Source organism: Mycetomoellerius zeteki, unplaced genomic scaffold, assembly GCF_001594055.1.
Source record: "Mycetomoellerius zeteki isolate Tzet28-1 unplaced genomic scaffold, Tzet1.0 scaffold106, whole genome shotgun sequence".
NCBI lineage: Eukaryota > Metazoa > Arthropoda > Insecta > Hymenoptera > Formicidae > Mycetomoellerius > Mycetomoellerius zeteki.
This window is the reverse complement of record NW_017255975.1, coordinates 4,003,509-4,028,072: the sequence shown is the minus strand read 5'-3', so window position 1 is coordinate 4,028,072 and position 24,564 is coordinate 4,003,509. Positions and strand designations below refer to the sequence as shown.

General features: G+C 33.2%; 1 protein-coding gene across 9 annotated transcripts in view; it reads right to left on the bottom strand.

The window, feature by feature from the left end:
• EndoA (SH3 domain containing GRB2 like, endophilin-A) overlaps nt 1-24,564 on the bottom strand; it is a 32,862-nt gene that overhangs the window by 4,261 nt on the left and 4,037 nt on the right. For 3 of the 9 annotated variants that reach the window (XM_018451542.1, XM_018451517.1, XM_018451566.1), the window contains exons 2-9: nt 13,120-13,212; nt 4,589-4,657; nt 3,642-3,858; nt 3,094-3,227; nt 2,929-2,995; nt 1,105-1,176; nt 498-598; nt 321-424 (exon numbers count right to left, since the gene is read on the bottom strand). In XM_018451542.1, the coding sequence (XP_018307044.1) occupies nt 321-424; nt 498-598; nt 1,105-1,176; nt 2,929-2,995; nt 3,094-3,227; nt 3,642-3,858; nt 4,589-4,657; nt 13,120-13,164 (809 nt within the window). In that variant the 5' untranslated portion in view covers nt 13,165-13,212. Of the gene's footprint in view, nt 1-320; nt 425-497; nt 599-1,104; nt 1,177-2,928; nt 2,996-3,093; nt 3,228-3,641; nt 3,859-4,588; nt 4,658-13,119; nt 13,213-17,249; nt 17,513-24,564 lie in introns of those variants that run through there. The other 6 variants (XM_018451576.1, XM_018451559.1, XM_018451526.1 and 3 more) reach the window with 5 other exon arrangements.

The window sequence follows — 24,564 nt, the reverse complement described above, 5'->3', positions numbered from 1 at the left end:
GAGGCCATATATTTTTTCTTCACTGAAGATGATTCTAAATTGAACCGAAATATACAAACAATTTATTAGTAATGTAATTTCAAATATATTTTATTGAACACAAACTTGCGCACATCGTATTGCACTGATTTTTATCTTTCAGCTCTTTCACAATTTTTAGTATATTTATTAAAGTAAAATAAATATAGATATATATATATTGTTTTTAAAAATATAAATATTCATTTTTCATACACATTTTTTAAAAACTGTAGAAATGGATTTCGTATCGATACATTCAGCATCGATTTTTCTAACAATTTGGATACAATTAGACATACTTTTCCAAAAGTGTTTCCGTCAATCCCCTGAGGACCTCAGTGCACTGTTGATGATATTCAAGAAGAGCCTCACTGAAAGTTGCCAATTGTGCCACTTGTTCGACCTGCAAAAGAACTTCATAAGAATCTCGATCTGTGCGCATCACGTAACATTTCGAACTAATGACGACAACTCACGTCGTTCGCCAGCAGATTAAACATGCCCATCTGTGCCAAATGGAGACTCTCTTCGAACTTCTCTTCAGCTTGACGAATCTCGTCGTCTGAAACGTGAGAACCTGTTCGCAAACGGTTGCCCCGCCAACGAAATTAAAAAGGTTGCACTACTGGGTTGCTTCATTTCCTAAATCTAAACACTTACAGTATAACGAGTACAAGAAAGCGCAATTCGTTCTACGAGCGCGCAAGTGTATTTCTGACGTCACAAAGAAGCGTGTTTAAGTGTCGTAACTTTAATAAAATTATCTTTTCTAATCATTTCTGAAACTAGCAACAACGCATAAAGCGGCACAATTTAATTAAGTTTAAATTTTGTTTAAAAATATCTAATAAAAATATATTTAATAGAAATATCTTAAGAAGTTTTTAGAGGATATTTAAAAACACATCTTTCAAGAATATTTGTGTGAAAAATCTAAAAATGTTTCAATTTTCGATTTTACGCAAGTTCAGGATAGTTTTTAATTCTTTTTATTTGGAAACTTTTCGTGAAATTTATGGACAATGGAAGTACAACATGTAATTTCAAAATTACAAGCTTCTAGGCACACAATGGAAGTCATACCAGTATATGGCGACGAGATGCCCAATCGCGCAGGACTTCCAAAATGCGGACTGACGGATCTTTTTCCAGTTGCTAATAATTAAGCGGTTGCCCAATGAAAAACAGACAGAGCACACCGATTATCAGCAAAAAGCGAAAAGCAAATTCATTCGGAGCAAATAACACAAAAGAAAAACGCGGCGGCGGAAAACTTATCGAGTATTAACAAGTTCGAAAAGCATAAAAGTGAGACGTATAAAACTCACAAAAATTATTATCGAACGCAAAATTCTGCCAGAGATAATAAAAAATGTTAATACTAATTTATTTCAAGTTATACACATATCGGTCCATATTTTTTATTTATTAAAGTATTTATTAAATCCAGGTATCTATTAATTATTCTGAACAAATTAAAAATTCAAAGCAATTTGCGAGTATTAGCCCAAGTTCTTTAAATTTTAACAGAATAATTTTATAGAATTCAATAGAATTAAATTTTAACTTGGATATAACAGTTGTTATTGTATTATGTGTTATTTTTATCAAATATATTATATAATTAATATAGTAAATTAATATAGTATGTCATTAAGTTATTTATAATAGTTTAAAAATATTGCGCATATTTATGTAAACGGTAGGAATACACGAAGAATTCCCTTGTCAAAATACTGTACATTTTTGCATCTTTAGTAATGGCTGCAATGCAGTAAGCGAGCTAATCATCACAGAGTAAAATAATTTCTTTATATAAAACGCACATTAAAGAAAAGTATTCTTCTCACGTCCTACTTTTGAGTCCACATTACAGTACTGATTTGTGATTCTATTCGATCGTGCTCATGCAACGCAGCATGCGAGTAAAAGATCTTCTTTCTATTGCAAAAAAATTGTACCATTTGCATCTACTCATGCAACGGTTTTATTGATAATCCTATTCTGAGGGAATGAATCATGTACGAAACATAATTCTATTTTCCCACACACATGCTGACAATGGAAAATAAAGCTGTTTTCGTAAAGAGCTTAAAAATTCATAGACGTGTCATTACGTTGAAAAATCAAAATGGAAATTGTCTAAAAATTTTGAAAGCATAAAACCGATATAATCGCCAAAGCGGATCGTTTGTCAGCATAATAATAAACAATACTGAAATTGAAAGCAAAAATAACAAAATATCAGACAAGATTAAAATTACACAGTACAAGAGATATAAAAAGATATACAATATGACTCACAAAGATGAGAAAAAAACTCCAAAAACTTCTAAACTTTTATTTTTATGCATATTTTTTTTAAGTACATAGTTCCTAGAAAAAAGAATTACAAATATAAAAAGCGTCGTTGCTCAAAAGTGACATTTCTGCGACTGCTAGCCTTTTATTCCATAAAGTGACGCATTATTTTCTCTAAGTTTTTCAAAAATGATGATTTTGTAACTACAAGTTTTTCTCCATCGGAAGAAAATAATTTCCGTCTCGGTCACAGCACTTTTATCTCTTTAATAGTGACAATTTTCACAATTGTGACCTTTCGCCATTAGAGCTCGGTAACATCGCCTTTCGCGTTTTCTTTTACGACACCGCCGTTTCGCGAAAATCATGCGGTTTTAGCTTCGCTCTCCGCGTCGGAAACGCAATCGCCCAGTCTCATTACTAGCATTATAGCTCCATCGCGGTTTTTATTTCAACTCTTCGAATCACGGGCATCGCAACGACGACGTGTTCGTGCAAGGACACTCTCGACGACGGCTCGCTCGCGCACGGCTGAATAAATCAATAGGAGTACGGAAACGCGAGAGGACGAGAAGCGAGGGCAACATGCGAGGAACCTCAACGTACCTTTTGCCTGGCGTCTTCGCTTGCAATCAAAGTCCAGTCTACGGCCTTGCAGTTTCTTCCGATGGTGCTGAAATCAACAAATCAGAGGAGATCGAACGCGTGAAGATTGTGAAGAAACAGCGCCCAGTCGAGCGCGACTATACACAACTTTTCCAATAATCATACCATCACTTCTTTGAGATCTTTGAGCTGCAGATGGTGCAGTGGCTCGAGGAAGTTTTGCTTGATGTTATCGTCCAAAGAATACTTCACGTCTGCCATCTGCTTCATGGCTTCGCCCATTTCAATGAGAGCCTGGGCTGCAAGGATTGATAAAAATGAGGCGATAGAAAATAAGGTGAGATAATACGACCTATCGATCCTCGATATTTTTTGCTTTTTTTAATCGTAAGAATAAACTTCGACACGAAAACACCTAATTCATGTAAAGCAATTTTTTTCAATTATCTGAAACAAAATTACCAGATGATATCTTATCTCTTGACAAAAATTGTTGCGTAAAAGAGAATAATTTCATGAAAAAGGAAATAAAACCTATGAATAATATATGGAATAAAATCTCAATTTTAATACGAGTAAAAGTAATAATAATAATCATATCGCAAAAATAATTTTAAAAGACAATTCCTATTCCGAAGAACATTTTTTAGATAAAGAAGTGAGGATCGAATTTGTCAGGAACAACGCAATCGTTGTATTTAAATTGCATGTACCAAAAATACTGTCTTCGCCCATTTTCTTGCCATAAGTGAGCATGCAATCGCCAAGTACACCTTCCGGCTGAGGATAAGTGGACGCCTTTGCCTGACCGCTGAGCTTGCTTATACCTTTGACTGCAGCCATCTTCGCTCTTGCTGTCGGGTTTGGTTGAAGGAACTCCTTCGTCTTCATCTGTAGCTCCTCCACAAGCTCGTACGTGACGTCTGTTTTCTATAGATACATGACGTGTTTATGTGAACCCTTCGTCTCTTGTCAATTTATTTCGACGAGAACGTGAAGAATTTCTTTATAAAGCTTTGAAATTTTATTCGCGGTATATACTTATCGATCCTTGATATTTCTATAAGTAAACATATAATAAAATGGTTTATTTGAAAAGTTATTTTCAAAATAATGTCTCTGTGAGATTTAATAATAAATTTTTAGCGCATAAATTTCGAAAATATTAACTTATTTTGAAAGATTTGTGTTATACATTCCATCTTATGTCTAAACTGCTATTTTTAAAATCAGTTTGAATAATATAAGAATGTACACAAAGAATAGTAATCAAAGAATTTAAAAGCCATTGCAAAGAAGGAATTTGCAAAATTTAGAGTTCTTGATAAAAAATTGTATCACGTCATATCTACGTTATGTTAAAGTTAAAGTATTCAAGAAAGAAGCCAACAGTAAGAAGTTTTTTCAGAACTTCGTTTTATAACACAGTCAATCTCGCAACTTCTAGCTTCAAATAGAAGCGCCATAAAAGTACTTCTAAAAGATTGATAAGATCCTCAGGAGCAAAAAAAGACTGGGGAAAATCTTTGAAATTCAGTAATAATATCAGTAGATAAAACACGCTAGTCATCTCTTTCCTGACGTCCTCACAAAGGTACCGTGCGAAAATGTGAAAGACGCTCCTTTTCACATTTGAGACGTACGAAAATACACTACTCACCCTCTCCATATCCACGAAATCGACATCGAGCTTCGTTCCCTCCGCTCCGCCCATTTTCTCTGTCATGTACTGCAAGAAAAATCCGTTATCCTTAGCCTAAAATCTACATCTGAATGAATAACCTTTACCGATTTTACTCTTAATCCTACCTGACAGGATGCGAAAAAATAATACATTTGTCAAAACATGAATCGGTTTAATTTGACAAAAATTTCTCGAGACTCCTTTATTTAAATATTTAAATACGAATATCTTTGACATTTTCTCGATCTGTTATTTTAAAGAGTATCTCGTAATTATAATAAATATAATAATTTATGTAGATAATAATAATAACAGGTTCGAAATTTAATCGTTTATTGCCTGAATTGCTACAGTCATAAAAATAAACATTATATTGTCAAATAAAAATGTAGAGGCTTTATCTAAATATATTAGAACTTTGGAAAAAAAATATAAATCGAAAATAAATGCATAAATATATAGTTTAAAAACTGAAAATTCGATAATTCAAAAATGAAAAATGTAAAAATCATAAAAACGTCAAATTTTTAAAATGAAAAGAATCAGAAGATTGATATGTATTTCACGTTTAGCAGCCTTCATCAATTTAAGCCATCTCAGGCGAACATATTTAACGTTATCCCACGAATGAGATCGTTCCAGAAAATGTTTCTTATTGGACTACATATAAACTACATTACTAATACGATATAATATTTTCACGGACACATAAATATATTGGACGAAGTCAGCTAATCGCTCGTAAATCGGGATTGTCCTGAAAAGCGGCAAGAGATTTTCTCGTACAAACGAGATATTTACCAGGAACGAAGTCAGGAGCGATGAAAAGTCTCGCGGAAAACATACAAAGAGGAGGTTCTGTTAGTAGCAGAGAAAATATCACCAAAGGAAATAATTGTTTCCTGGACCAATATCGGCAAAAATATCTGTCGATCTGCCCCAATATACGAAACAGCGTCTTGTCTTTGCCAATGGTGAAAAAAAGAGTACGCATTCTGCCAAAGCTCGCGAAAATAGGTCAAATATCTTGGCATGCGAAAACTCACAAGCACTGTAATTTCTGTTAAATAAATTTCAAGTTTTCCCTTGGAGATTACTCCGAAACTTCGATGAGTTTCATCATTTGTATTATATTGGATTAACTAGTGAGGCGTGGTGAAATTACATATTATCGGATTTAAAACAGGAATATTATAAACCTTGCAAAAATCTTCCCAATATTTTACCAATAAATAAATTTTAATATCTAATTTTAATATTTAATATAAATAAAATTTAAACAATTATCATTATCGAAATTTGCCAATCATCTGCGTAAAATTAAATTTTTCATGCGAAACTTCAATTTTATATTATCTAAAAAATTATAATAAATTATAATAAATTACCTAAAAAATATAGTATCTCATAATGAATTGTATATGATGTATGTACAAAAAAGCTTACTAAAATAAAATAATTCGATGCAACACTGCAAAATTTAAAGTTAAATTGCACAGACAAGATCAACATTAATTAACATTAGGTTAACGATCTCCTTCCTCTTCTTATTTCTCTCTTTCTCTACTGCTTTTTCTACTTTAAAATTTCCGTAACACAAACAATGAAAGAAAGTTACAATGAAGTTAACTCTATCGATATTCTCCTCTAAACTCTTTAAAAGTCCTTCTAAGTGCATTTTACGCGTTTAACTCGATTTTGTTCATATAAATTCAAATATTTATCCGAATATCGGAAACAACTAGAATTGTCGATAATCGCAAGAATATCCGAATTCATATTCTATTTTAAAAAATCGACTTCTTTATGTATATAAATAAATATAATACCGATTTATTTTTTCCTGTGCAATTAATTATATATGAAAAGAGAGTGAAGGACACGGAATAATATCATATGTTTAATGGCGTTAAGCGGCGAGCTTTGCAAAAGGGATTACTCGCAGAAGAAGAAGAGAGAAAAGAGGGATGGAGAGAGAGAGAGAGAGAGAGAGAGAGAGACCCTGACCCATTTAATAATGACCTATTTCCAGAGATGCGCACAGAAATGTAATCGTCACTCGTACGCAGCAAACGCTATCCTGGAGTAAATTTGACCTACATCACGTCACTTGCAATGTCGCACGCTTTACACCGAGCGTTCCGTCTCCGGCGATTTAGATCGCGTGTGTAATATATTATGATGGATGTCTCCATAAACGGAATAAGATCACTCTGATGTACAAATACGGAAATCATATAAAATTTAAAAATTTTCTATGACAAAAAAAAACTTTAAATTCAAGTTTTTTAGGAAAAAAATTGTCTCTCACTGAATTTATATTGTAAAACAAATATATTGTAATAATAACGTAGCGAAAAGTTTGCCAAAATTGTTTTATCATACTTGTTAGAGATTTAATTATATACAAACTTGTATCTCTATTAAAAAAAGTAAAGTTCATAATAGCCCATAATTATATTAATATTGCAAAATAATGTAAATAATAAATAGAGAATGATCCACATAGGTAGTCCTCTGATCTTCATATTTAGGTATCTAAAAAAAAAAGAAATAAAACTCCAGGACCTATTAAGATTTTACAAATTATTTTCCACCTTCTGTCAAAATCGACTCTATTTGAAACCGGTTTCCTAAATCCTTCCATAATAACGAATGATATAAAAATATAATTGGAAAAGTGTCAATCGATGAGATTGAAGCTCCGAACGAGCGATATTTATATCCGATTCATAATTCTTGCAACGAACGGAACTTAAAACTCGATCGGCTTTGAGTAAGATCTAAATTTTAACGCCACTGTGGTTCAGCCACGGTGTATATCGCAAAACTCTTGACATACATTCGGCGCGGACTTGCGTCGCTCTTTCGGCTTTAAAGCGCCTTTAAAATAAGAGATCCATGGTATAGATTCGATAAGGGTCCCGATCTAAACAAAAATTAATTGCTTCACTCAACGGGCACATTCGTGCTCGTACGAGACCTTTGGAGACTCGAATTAAAGCGACAACTAGATTAACCGGTATACGGGCGAATTTCACAGACGTGTTCGTTTGGACGACATTGAATCGAGATTAGAGTTGTACATTCACGAACTGTATCCCTGAGGTAAAAAAACAAAAGCACGAGTTAAAAAATCTAACCTTTAAAAAAGGGCAACAAGATACTCCAGTATTTACTATTTGTCAGAATAGTATCAATTTTATTTATGTTAAATGCCAAGCGTTAAATGTTAACAGAATCTTATATAGCGATATTATTCACTCTGTATCAATCTCGTATTATTTTTATATAATATTGGTAAAAAGATATTGTTTATGAAATCAATCGACGTAATATCAATTATAAACTGTTTCTATATATCATATCCTATCTGTTATGTTATAATTTACAATTTTTATATTTTGTTACAATACGTGTTTGTGTTACAATATATTTATTCACGATGTTACATGATAGCAATTGTTATTTCAACTACAAATAATATTATCTATGGAGGCGTTTTTACAAATAATTTTTACATTTAGTTTATAAATAAAAATCTTTCTTTTTCCGTATCTCTTTTAATTTTTGAAATCCCAGTTCTCCGTTTTTATAAATACTTTATATAAAGCTGAATTATGCACTTATTAAAAGTTAATTGTGTTGTATCAAAGTAAAATTAATACGTTGCTAGCTTTTTAGTAAATTACATAATCATCAACTGGCCGAACACGTGTAGGTCTTATTACCGAGGACGATGTTTAAATATCTCGTCTATGCGCATACGGGTTCGAATTGAATTTCAGGCAAGCACGAGGAAAAGCGATGCACATAACTTTCAAAAGGTCGATCGGTTCGTAACATCATCGGCGAGTTCACGACATCGGGAAAGCATGTGTGTAAAAGTGTCGTAAAAATATCCGTTCGCCATCGTCCTAACATCGATAACGACGAACAGGACATCCGCGATATTGTGGGTTCTATCTAGCGGCGACATAACACGGCGACATCACAACGGCGACGGTGCACTTAGAGCCCCACACACCGGCCACGTACATATAGGTATCGTGGCAAATGCAATTAGGACACAGAAAGTGAAGTAAGCACGCGTGTGTGTACATAACGCGCGTGCGTGCGTGAGTGCGTGCGTGCGTGCGTTCGATTCCGGGTTTTCTGCGCGGTGAGATAGACATGCAATTTTCACCGCGACGCAATATAGTGAATATATATACGCGTTATTTGCATGCGCACTAACGCTGAACTATCGCTTTATATACGAAAATAGATGTAGATATGTACAAGGATAGTCGGAAACGCTTTTAATAAATCGTAATAAGCCAATCAGTGTTCACAAATAAAATACCGTAGTATTTATATATCGAGATATATAAATATTTAAATATAATTATAAATAAAAATATATAGATATTTTCGAATTTATCTATGTTTTCTTCCTACGTCTTTCTCTCTTCCTTTCTCTTTTAATTTTTGAAATCTTTCTGACTTCGATAAATACATTTATTAAAGCTGAATTATTTACTTATCGAACGTTATGTTGTACCAAACAAAATTAATATGTTAATCAATACTTTAATTATTAAATGAAAAGTCAAGCCAATTTTTAAAAAAATTTCTAGATTAATGCGTGCATTAAACCATAAATACAATGAAATAAAGTTAAAAAGAATATATTATAATATGATCTAACGCAAAATGATAAAAAATTTAATAGCGTAAAATTTTTATTAAAGGAAAAATTTTGATTACTATCTTATGTTTTAAAATATAATATGAAATTTCTTATAATATGTTGCTGTAAAAATATTTGAAATGCGAATCTCGTACTGGAGCACCGATCGATGCTTTTCGTTTATTATAAATATTTGAAGGTTGTGTGCATAATTAAGAACGCAAAGGTCAAAAGCTGCGGCTGCCATCATCGCGCATCACCGAAGATTTCGGTGGCTGCGCATCGCCGAGAACTTATCCTATATAGTTTAAAATCGCTCATTACACAATAGCCACGAGCATCCGTGCGCAATAATTCGCATTGTTTCGCACTCCGCTCGCGCACTTTTCGCTCGACCGAACTCTCGTCGCTTCGCATCTTACCGCTTCGACAACATGGATTTTCGTTTGGCATTTGCGATGGACTTTGCAGTGCAGTAATTAAGGCCAAGATAACATCCCGCCAACGCGTATCGTGCTGGCAGGACATCCCTTGGGAACCGTATTAAAACTTGCGAGTTTTTCTTAGCTCAACTCTTTTTCAGCAAAAACATAACGCTTAATTCTCTTTAACAATGTTCTCTGATCAAATTTATAAAATATAAATATAAATATAAAATATAAATAATAATGGCAACAGCTATATAATAGAAAATTAAAGAGAAGTCAATCTCTCAAGTATAAAGACGATATCTAAAATTAAGTACAATGAAACACAGAGAATAAATATAATAAGATAACTTTTGATTTAATTCTTTTTAATTAAAAAAATAATACAGAAATAATATAAAAATGATAGAATCAAGTACACATAGATAATGAAATAATAACTGGTTTAATTCTTTTGTGGATTATATTTTCCTAAAGCACAACACTAATTGCAGAAATGCGGTAATTATTAAGAATCGATAACTTTTATCGATATTTCCCCTCGGAACAAAATGACGCGTTTGCATAATCACGAGTAGTACTTTACCGTGTACCTATGAGCAGCGCATGGGAATAATTGCAGTAATTTTCATTATTGCGTCGACAATGTACACGACAGAAATGCTATATAAGCATGCAGAATTTCGCACGCCATGTAAGCGCGTGCATCGCGTCCCGTTTAACGCGGAGCATACAGCCTGGCATCGTCAACGTTAAGAATTTCATAATCAAGTCTTCCACGGTATTTAGAGCATAAGTTACGCATGACGCATGTCCAATGAGATTTCCGACATTTCCATTCGTATGGATTTTCACAGTGAAAAACAAATAACTACGAAATTAACTGAAAGATACAAACACAAAGATCATGCGGGTCCACAATAAGCATGTTGCGTAATTAACGTGATATAATTTCAAGATAAAGATTTGTATACATTACTATTTATAGAAATTATTATTTATATAAGTTATTTTTGTATAATTATTATTTATATAAATTAGTGTTTATAGAAATTAATATTAATGTTCATTTATTTGAAAAATGTACGCTTAGCACGCTTAGTAACAGTATTATATACTGTTTTTTACATTTATGTTTTATTCAAGTAAAAACAAGTGGGACGTCGATATTTGCGAATATCCATAATTTACTATTTACATACATAATTTACTATTACGTTACATCTTTAAACTAATACCTAAAACTTTGTAAATACCTATTCCTGCTTTTATATGAGATTCTTTATACTCTTAATACTCGTAATTTGGAAAATCACTCAATATCACTACGATCTCATTTCATTAACGTAAACAACTCTTATTGATTTATTAAGCATATTTCTTTCAACAATTAACCGTCAATTCGCCACAGTCTCGCTGTGAATAAACTTTAGTATTGAGAGCAGCAGCAACCATGCTTCTCCGCTCGTCATTTTAAGATTAAACATGACAGCGTGATAATGCCGCGACTGCAGTTGATACGAAAATTCTCCGCATATAGCATGCTGGACCAAATGATAACTCGCATCAACCGATTGTAAAGAGCTTAGTTCTCTCAAAAATATTTTACTAAATGAATCTCAATATTTCAAAACGCATTATTTTTCGCATTTCAATTTTTTCGCATTTGCGGAGAACCGATCGCATTCGAAAAAAGTATATTTGCCTGTTAATGTAAAATATGTACTTCGACATAGAAAAATCAATTTTGCTGAAATATCTAAAAATTTAGCTAGATATATATCTGAAAATAATTATGTTTGGATCAAAATAATTACGTAAACCGCTCAAACGGTTCTAAAATATTAAAATTTTTTGCAGCATTGTCATCAATAATTAAGCGTTCATAATGATTTTGATAATCCAAAATTATTTTCAGATCTGTGTATCTAGCTAAATTTTTTTTATATTTCAGCAAAATTGTTCTTTTCGTGTATTGCAATAATTCTCTGAGATTCTCTTTCTCTCTTTCTCTTTCTTTTGTGTTTTCATTCCGGGCTCTTAGATTTCAACCCTCGAATTCTGAGAGTCTCGCGGATCGCGCGAGATTCTCCAATAATAAAATTCCCATACGTACATCGGACATTCTCGAGGAATGCCAGAGATATCGATTTCAACATAAAAATAGTTCAAGCAAAGATATAATAACATTTTGATGCACAGATATAATATTTACGTAGTAATAATTAACCCGCGTTTCAAGTCTCGAGTTTCGGAACGCATCGGGCATGTTTGCTTGCTTATCCGATTGTATTAACTGTTACGGAGTACATTGTGGTGATACCGAGAATCTGGCTGACATGAGTTACGCGAACACGAGTTTCCCCACGACGTGTAATCGCATTAAAACACCTCGCGTAACGCAGGGACGAACCGCACTGATAATTATAAAAGTTCGCGACACCTAAGTAGCAATACATCGCCGGTAATTGGCGTAATGTAGCTCGATATACGAGCGTCGTCGTAGTGTAGCCCGATATACGAACGTGGACGATTAAACTTTCAACAGTGCTCCACATAATGAATACGTCGTATCGGCGAATCGTGCGCGCTACACCAAATCGTTAACGCGATACTCCCTTTAACGCTCTTTGTAAGTACTAATCGATAGCGTAACAAACGCGTAAAACGTCTCGTCATCTAATCAAATGAGAACAGCTAATTAGAATAACCAGAGCTCAAGATACAATTTCGCGATGGATGAATTGAATTTCAATTGTGCAAATTAATATAAGTACTACAAATATAGACGTCCATTAAAATACTGAAAAAAAAACTAAATTTTAATAAGTATTCGTTTGAATAGTTCCGAGTAAATATTTACTAAATGTAAATACATATTTATTTGAAACAAAAACCATTAATTTAACTATCATTTTGTTTATTGAGTAAATGTCTACTTTTAGTTCTATTCAAATGAACATTTACTCAATAAAAAAATGATAGTTAAATCAAATTAATGGTTTTTATAGCTATCAAATAAATATGTATTTACATTTAGTAAATATTACATTTAGTAAATGAATATTTACTGTGTTTTCTTAGATCTATTCAAAGAAATATGTATTAAGATTTAGTAAATATTTTTTCAATGAAGAAATTGACGAATTCTTTGATAAATAGAAGAAATACGTGAGATGATTCTTCGAATAATAATTCCTGTCAGCACTGCGTATTGATTTATTATTATTCAATATCAGAAAAAAAAATTCAATACGTCAAAAGTTATTTCGAGTACTTTGCTTTCAAAGCTTAACTTTCCTTTGTAGACTAGTTATTCTACGGAAAAGATATTATTGATCCCATGCAGCGAGAAGATCCATTGTCAAGTTGCCGAGGAATAAGACGCTTCCATGACGAACGTTTACCTGATTCGCTTTGTTGATTTGCTTCTTGAGCCCGGCGAACGCCATGATGCTGTCGTGTCGTTGCTTCCTGAATCACACGTAAATCGTCCCGACCTGTAACAAAACGGAAACGAGACTGTCAGACAGGTTGCACGTGCGAATTCAACGAGAAAGAGAAACTCATATAGAGAAGAAGGATCGAGAAAGAGAGAGAAAGAGCGAACATTGGAAAAATAGGACGAAAGTTTTGAATTTATGGTCGCTGGCTGCTCGCCAAGGCGAATGGGATGATTTTGAATGCTATCGATCGACCGTATGTCGTGTTTTCCAGCATCATGACTCGTCGTTGATGTAACCCAATTGCCTCGTGTATAGTTTAGCAATACAGGTGTCGGGCGGAGGCAACGCCGATGGCCGCGAGTAAATAAGTCTCCTGGGTCTCGTGGTGATCTCACACGCGTGAAATCTTAAGTCGCAACGTGCCGCCGACCCGACCTCTTAACAGGCTCTAATGAGAGTAAATAATGCGTGCTCTTATTAACGACGGACGGCCCGCATCGATAGATCCCTCACGAGCGACTCCCAAGGCCTTTAGTACACGAAATGATTTTGCTAAAATATCTAACAATTTAGCTATATATAGCTACAGATCTGAAATAATTTTGTTGGACTATCAAAATAATTAAAATGCTTAAACATGATGAGCGAACAATTTTGACATTTTAGCAACCATTTTGAGCGTCCTACATAATTATTTTGACGGTCCAATAAAATTATTTTCAGATCTATAGGTAGTTAAATTTTTAGATATTTTCAGCAAAACACTGTTCTTTCTGTATATGACGAGAAATAAAATAACGTCATCAAATTCATGCATATAACTAAAAAATCTATAACCTCCTAGTGAAGATAAGCGATCTATAACTATTCAATAAAAAACGACTTTTTCTCGAACTATTGTTATTTTTATGATTTTTTAAATACCGATTATGAATCCGTTTTTGCGCCATCACATCACAATTTTGAGAAATTTACAATTAAAGATGGGTTTCGTGTATTACGGCATAAATACAATATCTAACATGCTGAAGAAGTTTTATTGCGATCAAAATTAACCTTTAATTAGTCGCGTGAAGTCGCCGTGACCCCAAGTCATTTTATTTCACGACGTGAGTATTTTCGCGCAACTAACTAAAGGTTAAGTATGTTATTAGAACTTTCAGTTCTCAAAAGGATTTTTTAGTATCAACTGTGATTAATAATGTATTCATAGTTAAATATGGAATCGTATATTGCGGAAAGTTATGAATTAGATCATTGACAATTTACCAAATAGCTTTTAATTATATTTACTTAAAGAAAGTTTTTTTCTAGAGAGTTTTTTAAGTCACTAAATATGACTCCAATATCAAAATTGATGAATTTAAAACGGTAGATTCAATACAGTGGTAAAACTTGAAAAATAGCCGAATTGTTGCAAAAATTTATGTTTAAAGGTCTCCCATAATTTTTAATTTATCAATTTTGACATCGGATTTATATTCGATAGCCTAAAAAAACTCTTAAGTTTAAATAAACACAATTCGAAGCTATTAAATTGTTAATAGCTTAATTTATGTAACTCTTCCGCAATTTCCTGTATTTAACCATGAATATTTTATTGATCATAATAGCCGACACTAAAAATTTCTTTTGAAAACTAAGTTTCCTAACAACATATTTAATTTTGATTGCAATAAAATTTCTCCGACACGTCATATATCGTAATTAAAATGTGACAAAATATGTAAAAATAATCCTTTTTGCAATTTTAACTGCAAATTTCTCAAAATTGTAACGTGATGAAGCAACTTAGAAAACAGATTCGCGTATTCAGCGTCCAAGAAACTATAGTTATGGTTTGATGTTTTTGTTTTCTTATCGAAACTTCTTATCTATATCAATGTAATTTATTTAAATCCATTGAGTGCAGTCATAGAATTATTTTATCATTTTATATAACCCGATCAATGAACATATATCTATATTGGGTATCTTGTTAGAGCAAGTAAAGCGTACTTATTAATGCAACTGCGTATATCAATTTCTCAGAAAGACGTACAGAAATGTCGCAATATAAATAAAATGTATGCATTTTTTAAATTTATGACTAATAAATCTATGGGATGATTTAACAATAGCGAGTTATTGCGTCCTCTTAATAAAAGCAATATTGCAAGTCGATAAATTCATGTATATGAAGATCTAGTACAATACAGAAATTTTATTCGCAAAATCTAACGAATAAATCTATTAAAGGAAATTTGCTTTATGGTATTTGATTAATGGTACGTGACATATTCCTCGTTGATGGCTCTTTTGTGCAAATTCTGCATATCAAAATAGACTTTTATAATAAAAACATAATGGAAAAGTTCTACTAACGAGATGTCTATAAATTCACGGCAGGTTTCAATGAGAGCAAATTGTCCATAAATAAATTCCTCGCGCAACATTCCTCATACTGAGCTAAAAATTCAGTCTAATGACATATATAAATCTTATATAAATGTGAAATGTTTAAATGCTAAATCTGGAGCAGTCAAACGCGAATGACGATAATGTGTACCGCGAATGATCGACAATTCCCAACATGATTCTCTTGTAAAAAGTCTGAATAAATCCTTAGAGTGTGAATTTCACAAGAAAGTACACCTATCGAGCTAGAGAAGCTCTACAAGCAGGCGCAAAGAGTCTATAATTGACCCGAGTAGTCGGCGATTCCGACGAGCAAAGGTCATCGGAACCTTATACGATTAATTAATCTCACGAAACTAGCCGAAGGCAAGTTAAATTGAAACTCTTCACGTACATATTGCACTCGCAGTAAAAAAATCACCGGCCGATAACTCTTTCTGAGTAATTCTTGTCAATAGCAGAATCGAGGTTTCCGTTAACGTGCCGCCGACGGATTCCCTGAAGTGAATAAACGCTCTATTAATGAGAAGAGTCGTCTGTACGGCGAACTTTTAGAATGGCACGCATTGACCGCAACATACCGTCGAAACACTCTCTTAATAAATGTATTAATAAATGCAATTTTTTTATTAATAGATCAGCATAGGGAGATTAAATCCGTAATGAGGATTTTATTAAAGATATGAAGGTTCGATTGATCAGACCGATATTGCAACTGAAAGTTTCTCGAAGTAGATCAGTGGAGAGAAGGATGCAAGATTTGGTAAGTGGGCGACTGGACGGAAAGATGGAGGATTATACTGACACAGTCCGACAACAACGGTTAATGTCCCAATTTTCTTACGACACAATAATTTAATTACCAATGTGACAGTACCATTAGATATTAAGCGCCGTATTTTCACTCTTAAGTTAAATTCTTGCATCTTAGCAGTAGAATTATACAGTAGTAATAAATAAACGGATGGTAATAAAACATATAATATTGAAAGAATAGAGGGCAGTGCGGTATTGAATAGTAAAACGTAGAGTCATAAAAGATAACAGAATAATCCTATCCGAATAATGAAATTTAAATAGAAATTTTATGTAAGAAAAGAAACGTAAGTGATAAGATTAGCTAAAACTGCAATAAAAACAGGAAACTATAAAGTGTAGCCAGAATAAGTAGAAATGTAACATAAAAGTATAACGTAGATTGTGAGTTGGTGCGCGATATTGGAAAGGATAAGAGTATAATATATTACATATGGCAGGTAGCGTCGATGACAGCATAGAATATAGAGAGCTATAACATAGCTTTACAATATAGATAACTACAGTACAGTGCTATGTCTGGTAAGAATGGAGTATAGCGAGGGACCGACCGATTACAGGTAGATATAGATAGACGAAGACAATCACGTTAGTAGACTTCAACTTGAGACTACAACCCCGTCGCGAATTGTACTCGTCACTGAGCTTGCTATACCCAACAGCGATCTCGTCTCGTGTCATCCATAGTCCGCGAATGGGACGACACGTCGTTCTGGAGGACCCGTGGTACGTCACAGTGCACACGATACCGAATTGCCGATGCGACGATTCTCGTGCCGGGAACGGAAGGAACGACTACGATAACAAAATACAACGCGGTAGCGGTGGATAACTGGTTCACGATGCAAAATGCAAGTTACGACAAGGACGTGTCTCACCTCTGAGCGTTCAGACCTCCGGCGCGCGAACCGGACACCCCCAAATGCTGCACGCCCTAGCGCACACCGATGTGAACGGCGACGTGGACGACGTCGATGGATCACGTCGACGATGAAAGAGACGCGAGTGGCTGCGTGGCCTCTACGTGCGTGAGGAACAGGAGGGATCCGCGTGGGCCCACGAGCACACCGCGAGAGAGCACCCCACTGACTACTCTCGTACGTGATCGGTCTCTCGCACACTGCGAAGTCTCCTGCTAGGGGGTAGTTTTCTGCTGGCCGATCGATACGCGGCTCAGTTTCGCGGTCTCTCTTGCTCGCGTGCTCGCTCTCCTCTGCCGTTCCCTCCTCTTTCTCCCACTGGTACCCTCCTCATCTCTCCCCGCCTCGTTTCGATACCATTCCCTACCCTTTCTCTCGCGATAACCACCTCTTCCGTCAGGGACGGATCCAGGGAGGAAACTGCATAAAGAGAATTAATTTTTCGCATGTTTCTGTAAGACGTTCTCCAGAAAATTTATAAAATATTTTTATTTTCTTGCAACACGCGACAGATAAAATATCAAGGATAGTAAGAATAATCATGATTAGCTTCTTCTCGGTTGGAGAACATAATTTTTTATGTCCATTGCAATTCCTCCCGTAGGTACTTTCCAAGATCCACCTCTGTCTGCCCTTTCCCTAACGTCCTCTCTTCTCCTTCCACGTGCGCCGCAACCCTCGACTTTATTCGCGCGCCTTTGCTCCCTTTACGTTTATATCGGGTGTCTGTAACAGCGAGTTATTGTGGTATGTCGCTTACTTCTGGAATTCACGCACGCGTACAATAGAGATGAATAAGGTGAACAATGTTTGTCATTTCCTAGGACGAAACAATATAAATCCCCATTCTTACGAAGAAAATTTAATTTGACACAGTGGATTCACTAACATAAATAGAATATTAATACGAGGTCATGAACACAAAAGAGTATAAATAAAATTTTTCTAAATTATATTTCGTATCGTATAAAATATGAATGAGAAAGCAAATGTGATGTTTTATTTGCAAATTTCTTTGCTATTACTAAATAGCTATTATTACCAGCAAATAAAAAAGTTTTTCTTATAATGCAAACTAAAAGAAAAAATGGAATAATAAATTTATAAATCGATATTTATGAATGGAACAAATTATGCATTTAAAACTTAATTAAATTTTAATACTTATATCATGTTTTAACATTCAAAAATGTGAAGAATACTTTTTGTACTTTTTACTTAACGTTAAGCTAGAAAGAGTAGTGAATTACGATTCTATCAATTGTATGTCAAAATTTTTTTATGTAAAATCTTCTAATTTAATTGAAGAACAAAATTTTACTGCTGTTATATTCATGTAAAAATATAGGATTTATTGATTAAAGTTTATTAGCCTTAACATTTAAATTTTCGCCTGCTACATCTTTTCGTTAATATATATCCAAAATCTTTCATGAGATATCTGTCAAAATCGTCTGTCCAACATCTCCAAAACGTATATTCTACAAATAGCGTAATTAACTTCCTTGATATTTCTCGAATATTTTTCCGGGTCATCAACCGCTTCGTATATTGTCTTTCTCTGAGGAAGAGCTTTCTCTATGATCGGATATAAAAATTCCAAGAACAAATGAGCCTCTCGAGAAAACGAGATTGATAATAAAAGAGAGCAAACGAGCATAAGACGAATCGATTTTGCAATTAATTAATATCGTCCTGTTTTAAAAGGACCTTTCCTCTTACTGTGTGCGTAATATGGTCGCAATCTCAATAACGTATCAATTATGAATATAATCAGTCTCTCTCGTAATCGTTGTTTGCAATACGATTTGTCGCGATCACTCGAGCTGACAAGCTCTTTTTCCTTCCGCCTCTCGTACTCTTTTTCCTTTTGCACTAGTTATTCACTTCAGCCTTTCTGTACTGGCAAGACACTCATTTAAAAGTGTCATTTAAGAATACGCGCGCGGGATACGTATATCTATTCACGGAGTAATTATTTTTAATTTAAGACGCGGATTCGAGAACCCATTCGCGAAACTGTTGTCTCCACTATCGCATTTAATTTCCCAGAGGACGCTTAATTAACGTTAGAAAGGGATAAGCCGTTGGATCAAAACACTCCTTTTAATCACGTTTTCCTCAAAATACCTATCCAAGAGCTAAGCCCATAGTAGTTTCATGAAAATCAATTGTCAACAATACTGCGATGTAAAGAAAAAGGTTTGATTCTTCTTACATTTTAACTTTTGCAAAGATCATGATCAATTCTAACTTTAATGTACAACCATTTAATTACCTAAGTATACTGCTATCACAATTAATTATAATCGCTAAATACGGCATGCGGTTGTATACTCTATGAGTAAATCGCGATATATTGTAAATAATTTGTACATTATAAAAAGTTTCTCTGTTTTTATAATCACCATAATACAATAATTAATAATATACAACATAAATATATATATATATATATGTATATTAAAAATTGTGAAGGACTAATAAGAGTACGCAACGATATGTGGTGCGCAAATTTATATTCAATAAAATATATTCGAAATTACATTACTCAGTAAATCGAATCCCGGCTGAGGTAATATTTTTCGCAATAATTCTTCACAGTGTTTTAAAGATATTCATTAACATCAATTAATCTTGAATTGTTTGTCAATTTAATTTGTGACATTACGTATTCCAATTTCAACCTTTATTTTTTAGGGCTACGTTTCAAGACCAACAAATAAATTATAAAAAAATAACATAATTCAAAAAATATGGAATTATTATATAATATTTGTACAAGGAATCGCTAAACTTGCATTCAGTCCAATTCAGATTATCAAATAAAAAATGCAGCGCAAAAAATATTTTCTATTTGGCAAAAGATTATTGATGTAGCACACTACAATTTGCAGAAATGATTTTTGGACGCTTATAAAAGTACACATATATGTTGTTAACTCAAACGGATCTAAAAGCCGCTTTTCCGCCCACGTTAAAGATCTATATACTACAATAGTTCCACATTTTTTAATCACATCATTCTCGATATCATATATGTTATTTCCAAAAACGATTAAAACTATTGATCCCCCCGAATATACAATACAACACTATTCACTAATAAATAATTATTTCATCTTCATATCCTCCTATTAAGACATACAATTAGTCTTATGAGGAATCAATAATTCCTAATGTGTAGGTGCTTTTGTGTAGATATTTTAGACACATTGTATATATAGATGCGTCGTGCGCCTGTATTTTGTTAATTATATAATAAAATAACATAAAAAATAACGAGTGTGATTTAATATTTCAGTAAAAAATTAAATATAATTCATTACTTATATTATACAAAAAATTAATATTACAAATAATTTTATGCAATTTTATAACATACGATGTCATTGCATTATTTCCTCGTATAGTTGATACATCATATTGGAAATTCTTTTATGCTTTAACTTTTCATAGAGGTATGTGAGATCTTCACTTTTTTTAATTTCATAGCAGATATCCTTTTTCCACGCTTGCAAAGAAATACGTATCCCTTACTCTCAACTACTCTGCAACGTTCATCAGATCGGTGAAGAATAGTGCTCAGCTAGTTTCCATGTCCCGTAATAGATCGGTGAAATGGAATTTTCTGCTAAGAGGCGAACGCTGATTTGTCTGAGACGCGGAACTTTCTGTAAATACGCGAAACTTGACAGGGTCGTTGCTAGGAAACCTTCATCTCAAAGAGCAAGTACGACTGGTCACGATGCCGATATCATTTCATAAATTCATAAAAATCCTTTTCCTTCAGTGTTGTGATAGTATCAAAGTTCGCTGTAACCGTTGCGAATCACCCCCACAAAATATTTCTAAAAATACACATCGCGCGCAGCAGGAGGCGATCGCCATACGACTCGCATCCTTTGTCACGTCATGCGTCTTATCGCATACTTTTTCGTTTAATCAACCCAGCGTGTGTAGCTTTGGTATTCGAGATATACAAAAGCTGATAACTGCAACATCCTACATTTTGTGAAATTTATAACAGATTCTCATTGTCTTTCATGTGATTCCCTAAAAGAACAAACTTTGTACGCGTCTGTCAATACACTTTAATACATTTTTTAATACACTTTAATACGCTCGATATTTCAAAGACTCATATTTTATTTATTTCATAATAAATCCGACTTACTTATTTGATGTATGACTGATGACCTTTTATGTAGCAAAATTCTTTATATTATATGAAAAGGGTATCTGTCTTTTTCATTCTGTATGAGTTAAATTACTATAATCTCATTATTTCAGTTATAAATGATGTTACAAATTATTAAATTATTACGTATAGAATTTAAAAAAAAGACTTTCAAGTTATTTTCAAAGAAATTCACAAGCATGGAACCTGATTAATCTCAAGCAACTATATAAAATGATTACTTATAATAAAAGTAAAAAATAAAAGTTTATATACACCGATATCGATCCTTTTGACTGTTTTAAATCTGAAAAAAGGAATTTATGGAACGTATTTTTATATTCTGCTTAATAATTAGAAAATAATATATATGCAATATATAATTTATGTTATTTTTATATTCACACAGAATTCGTGTAATTATTATACCATACTGTACATTACAATAATATCGTCTTCATCAAAAATCGGATCCTGTTACACAGAGAAAAAAGCTTTCTTTGGATTTAATATTCCTATTTATTTGACTAAAATTTGTTTCACTGAAACAACATATTCACGAAAATTTTGAGCGTAACACAAGTCTCGCGAGCAACGCAATAAACAGAATTTATTAAAATCGTCGCACATAAAAAAATTTTTGTCATAATCGTAAAGCCTTAAACAAACCGACCGATTACAGTTAAAAGTGCAGTCTTTTAGAATACTTGACCGTGATTGGTCGATATGCTTACGATCTTACGACTAAAATGCGATTACGTCTAAAACTTTTTTGTATGTGATGGCCTTTACAAGCAACTGTGATAATTTCGCGAGCACGCTATAATAAATTTCCAACAGTCGCTAAATTGTTAGGATCGCAAAGTAGAAACCAATGACTGATTAACATCACCGGTAATAAGACGCCATAGTCATTTCCCAAGGAATCTATTTCCGTGAAGAACGCGCAGGAAAAAAATATCGTAATTAAATAATTTATTGCGTCGGCATCGGTGTATCATGAATTGCGATTCCTATGTTAAGAATTAATAAACTTCAAATATTCGAAACGTAATTAACAAAAATAGATTCACAACAACACGCAGAGTTAAATATTAAGTTAGGATAATACGTCTACGAAATTCATTGTTTATTGACGTACATGAAATAATAATAACGTATTTTCGCAAATGTTAACAATAAATATTCCAACTCATTTTCTCTTATTGATAAAAGTCGATTAATATATCCTGGTATCGATTTTGCGCCAAGATTCATTACTGCGATAGTGCAAAGGAATTAACGTTGCTTGTCATATCGATATCTCTGTCACGTTCATAATTGTATTGTTTGTCTTTTGTTGAAAGTAAATAAATCACGGCAAATATATATATGTGTAATTGCATAATTCCTAATTCAGACAAATTATAATATAACTCTCGTAACGATGTCACGTGCTAACTCAAGTCGCCCACGTTTTAAATAATACTGACAATTATTATAATAGGATATACCTGACGGCGTAATTTAAAAAAGAACATCATAATAAATTCAATTAATATGTAAAATGTCGGACACGTTCACAATTTATATTCTATGACGTGCAATTTATTTTCATTTGCAATCCTAGTTCGTCGCGCAGTGCAATCACGGTGAAATCATTTCTTACGATATAAATGATATCGCCGATAATCCGCCGATATCGGAATTATCGCGTTCAGTGTTTAAAATTTTTCTACGCAATCACCGTATTTGCAAAACCGTTTGATATTCATGACGCAATCATAATTTTATACGCGAACGCCATATATGAATCTGTTATAAACTACACGTGTTTTGTGAAATTATATCTGTATTATTTACGATATTGATAGATCGCTTTCTATATGATGTATCTGAAATTTTCATGGAAACTTTAAAACGACGCATTAAAATGTTGTACGCATTAATATATAGATAAAGAACGCTATCAAAGAAAATATGGGATGGGCATGTTGCGCGGAAATATACGCGAATTATTGGCGAAGTAATAATAAAATCGCGTTACGTTAAATTCTGCTCACTCGTTATACCGAAGCTGGCGTATCGAAATATTAATTAATACCGGCATTTCATTACGTTGAATTGCGTACATATTGATGTAGACACTGTAATCCAATCATATCTCGTTCCACTGAACAACTCATTCCATAACTACTGAATCGTTACATTATATAGTAAAGTATTATATACAGGGTGTTTGGAAAGTAATGAAAAATCTTTCGCATAGGGGCAGAATGGACTAAACTGAAAAGAAAAGTCCTCTACCATTTTACAATTTTCGACAATTTTTAGTATAATAATTAATATCTTATTAACTATTCCGAAAATTGTAAAATGGTAGAGAGGACTTTTCTTCTCAGTTTAGTCCATTCTACCCCTATGCGAAAGATTTTTCATTACTTTCCAAACATCCTGTATATATAAAATTCAACTTTCTATCTCTATAGAAATAAAATTCGGATTTTTATAAAATTTTTTTAAGTAGCTCTTCAAGCTGCGCTCCAAATCTTTCGATAATTTTGCGTACAAATTCTATATTCAATATACAGACCCGTAAAAACCATAATAATGTTTAAAGGTAGATTCTTGAGAACCTACCTTTAACATTTTAAGAAATTCTTTTTTTAATACCAAAATCGAGGCTTTAATTTTTGAATTATAAGCATTTATAAAGTTAACGAATCATACTGCTTAAAATTTGCATGTTCAATAAGTATGCAACGCAAAGTGCTAAAAATGAAAGCTAATTATCGCCTCTTGTTAACATCGCTATAAAGATTATATGTGCAAGGTTAAAATTATTGATATTTCTAATTATTGATATTTATTGTATTAAAAAATTATTATAGCCTCCACATTTTGATATAGAATTTTCATCTCAAAATGATTTCAGGAATCTTCCCTTAAGCTTGTTACGGTCTTTACGGCATACCCTACACGCGCGCGCGCGCGTGATGTGTGTGTGTACCTATATATATATATATAAATTCGAAGAAAAGAATATATATAGATTATTTTTTCTCGAATTTTTACCGAATAAAATTATCCCTCTTTTTGAATTATAAATATCTT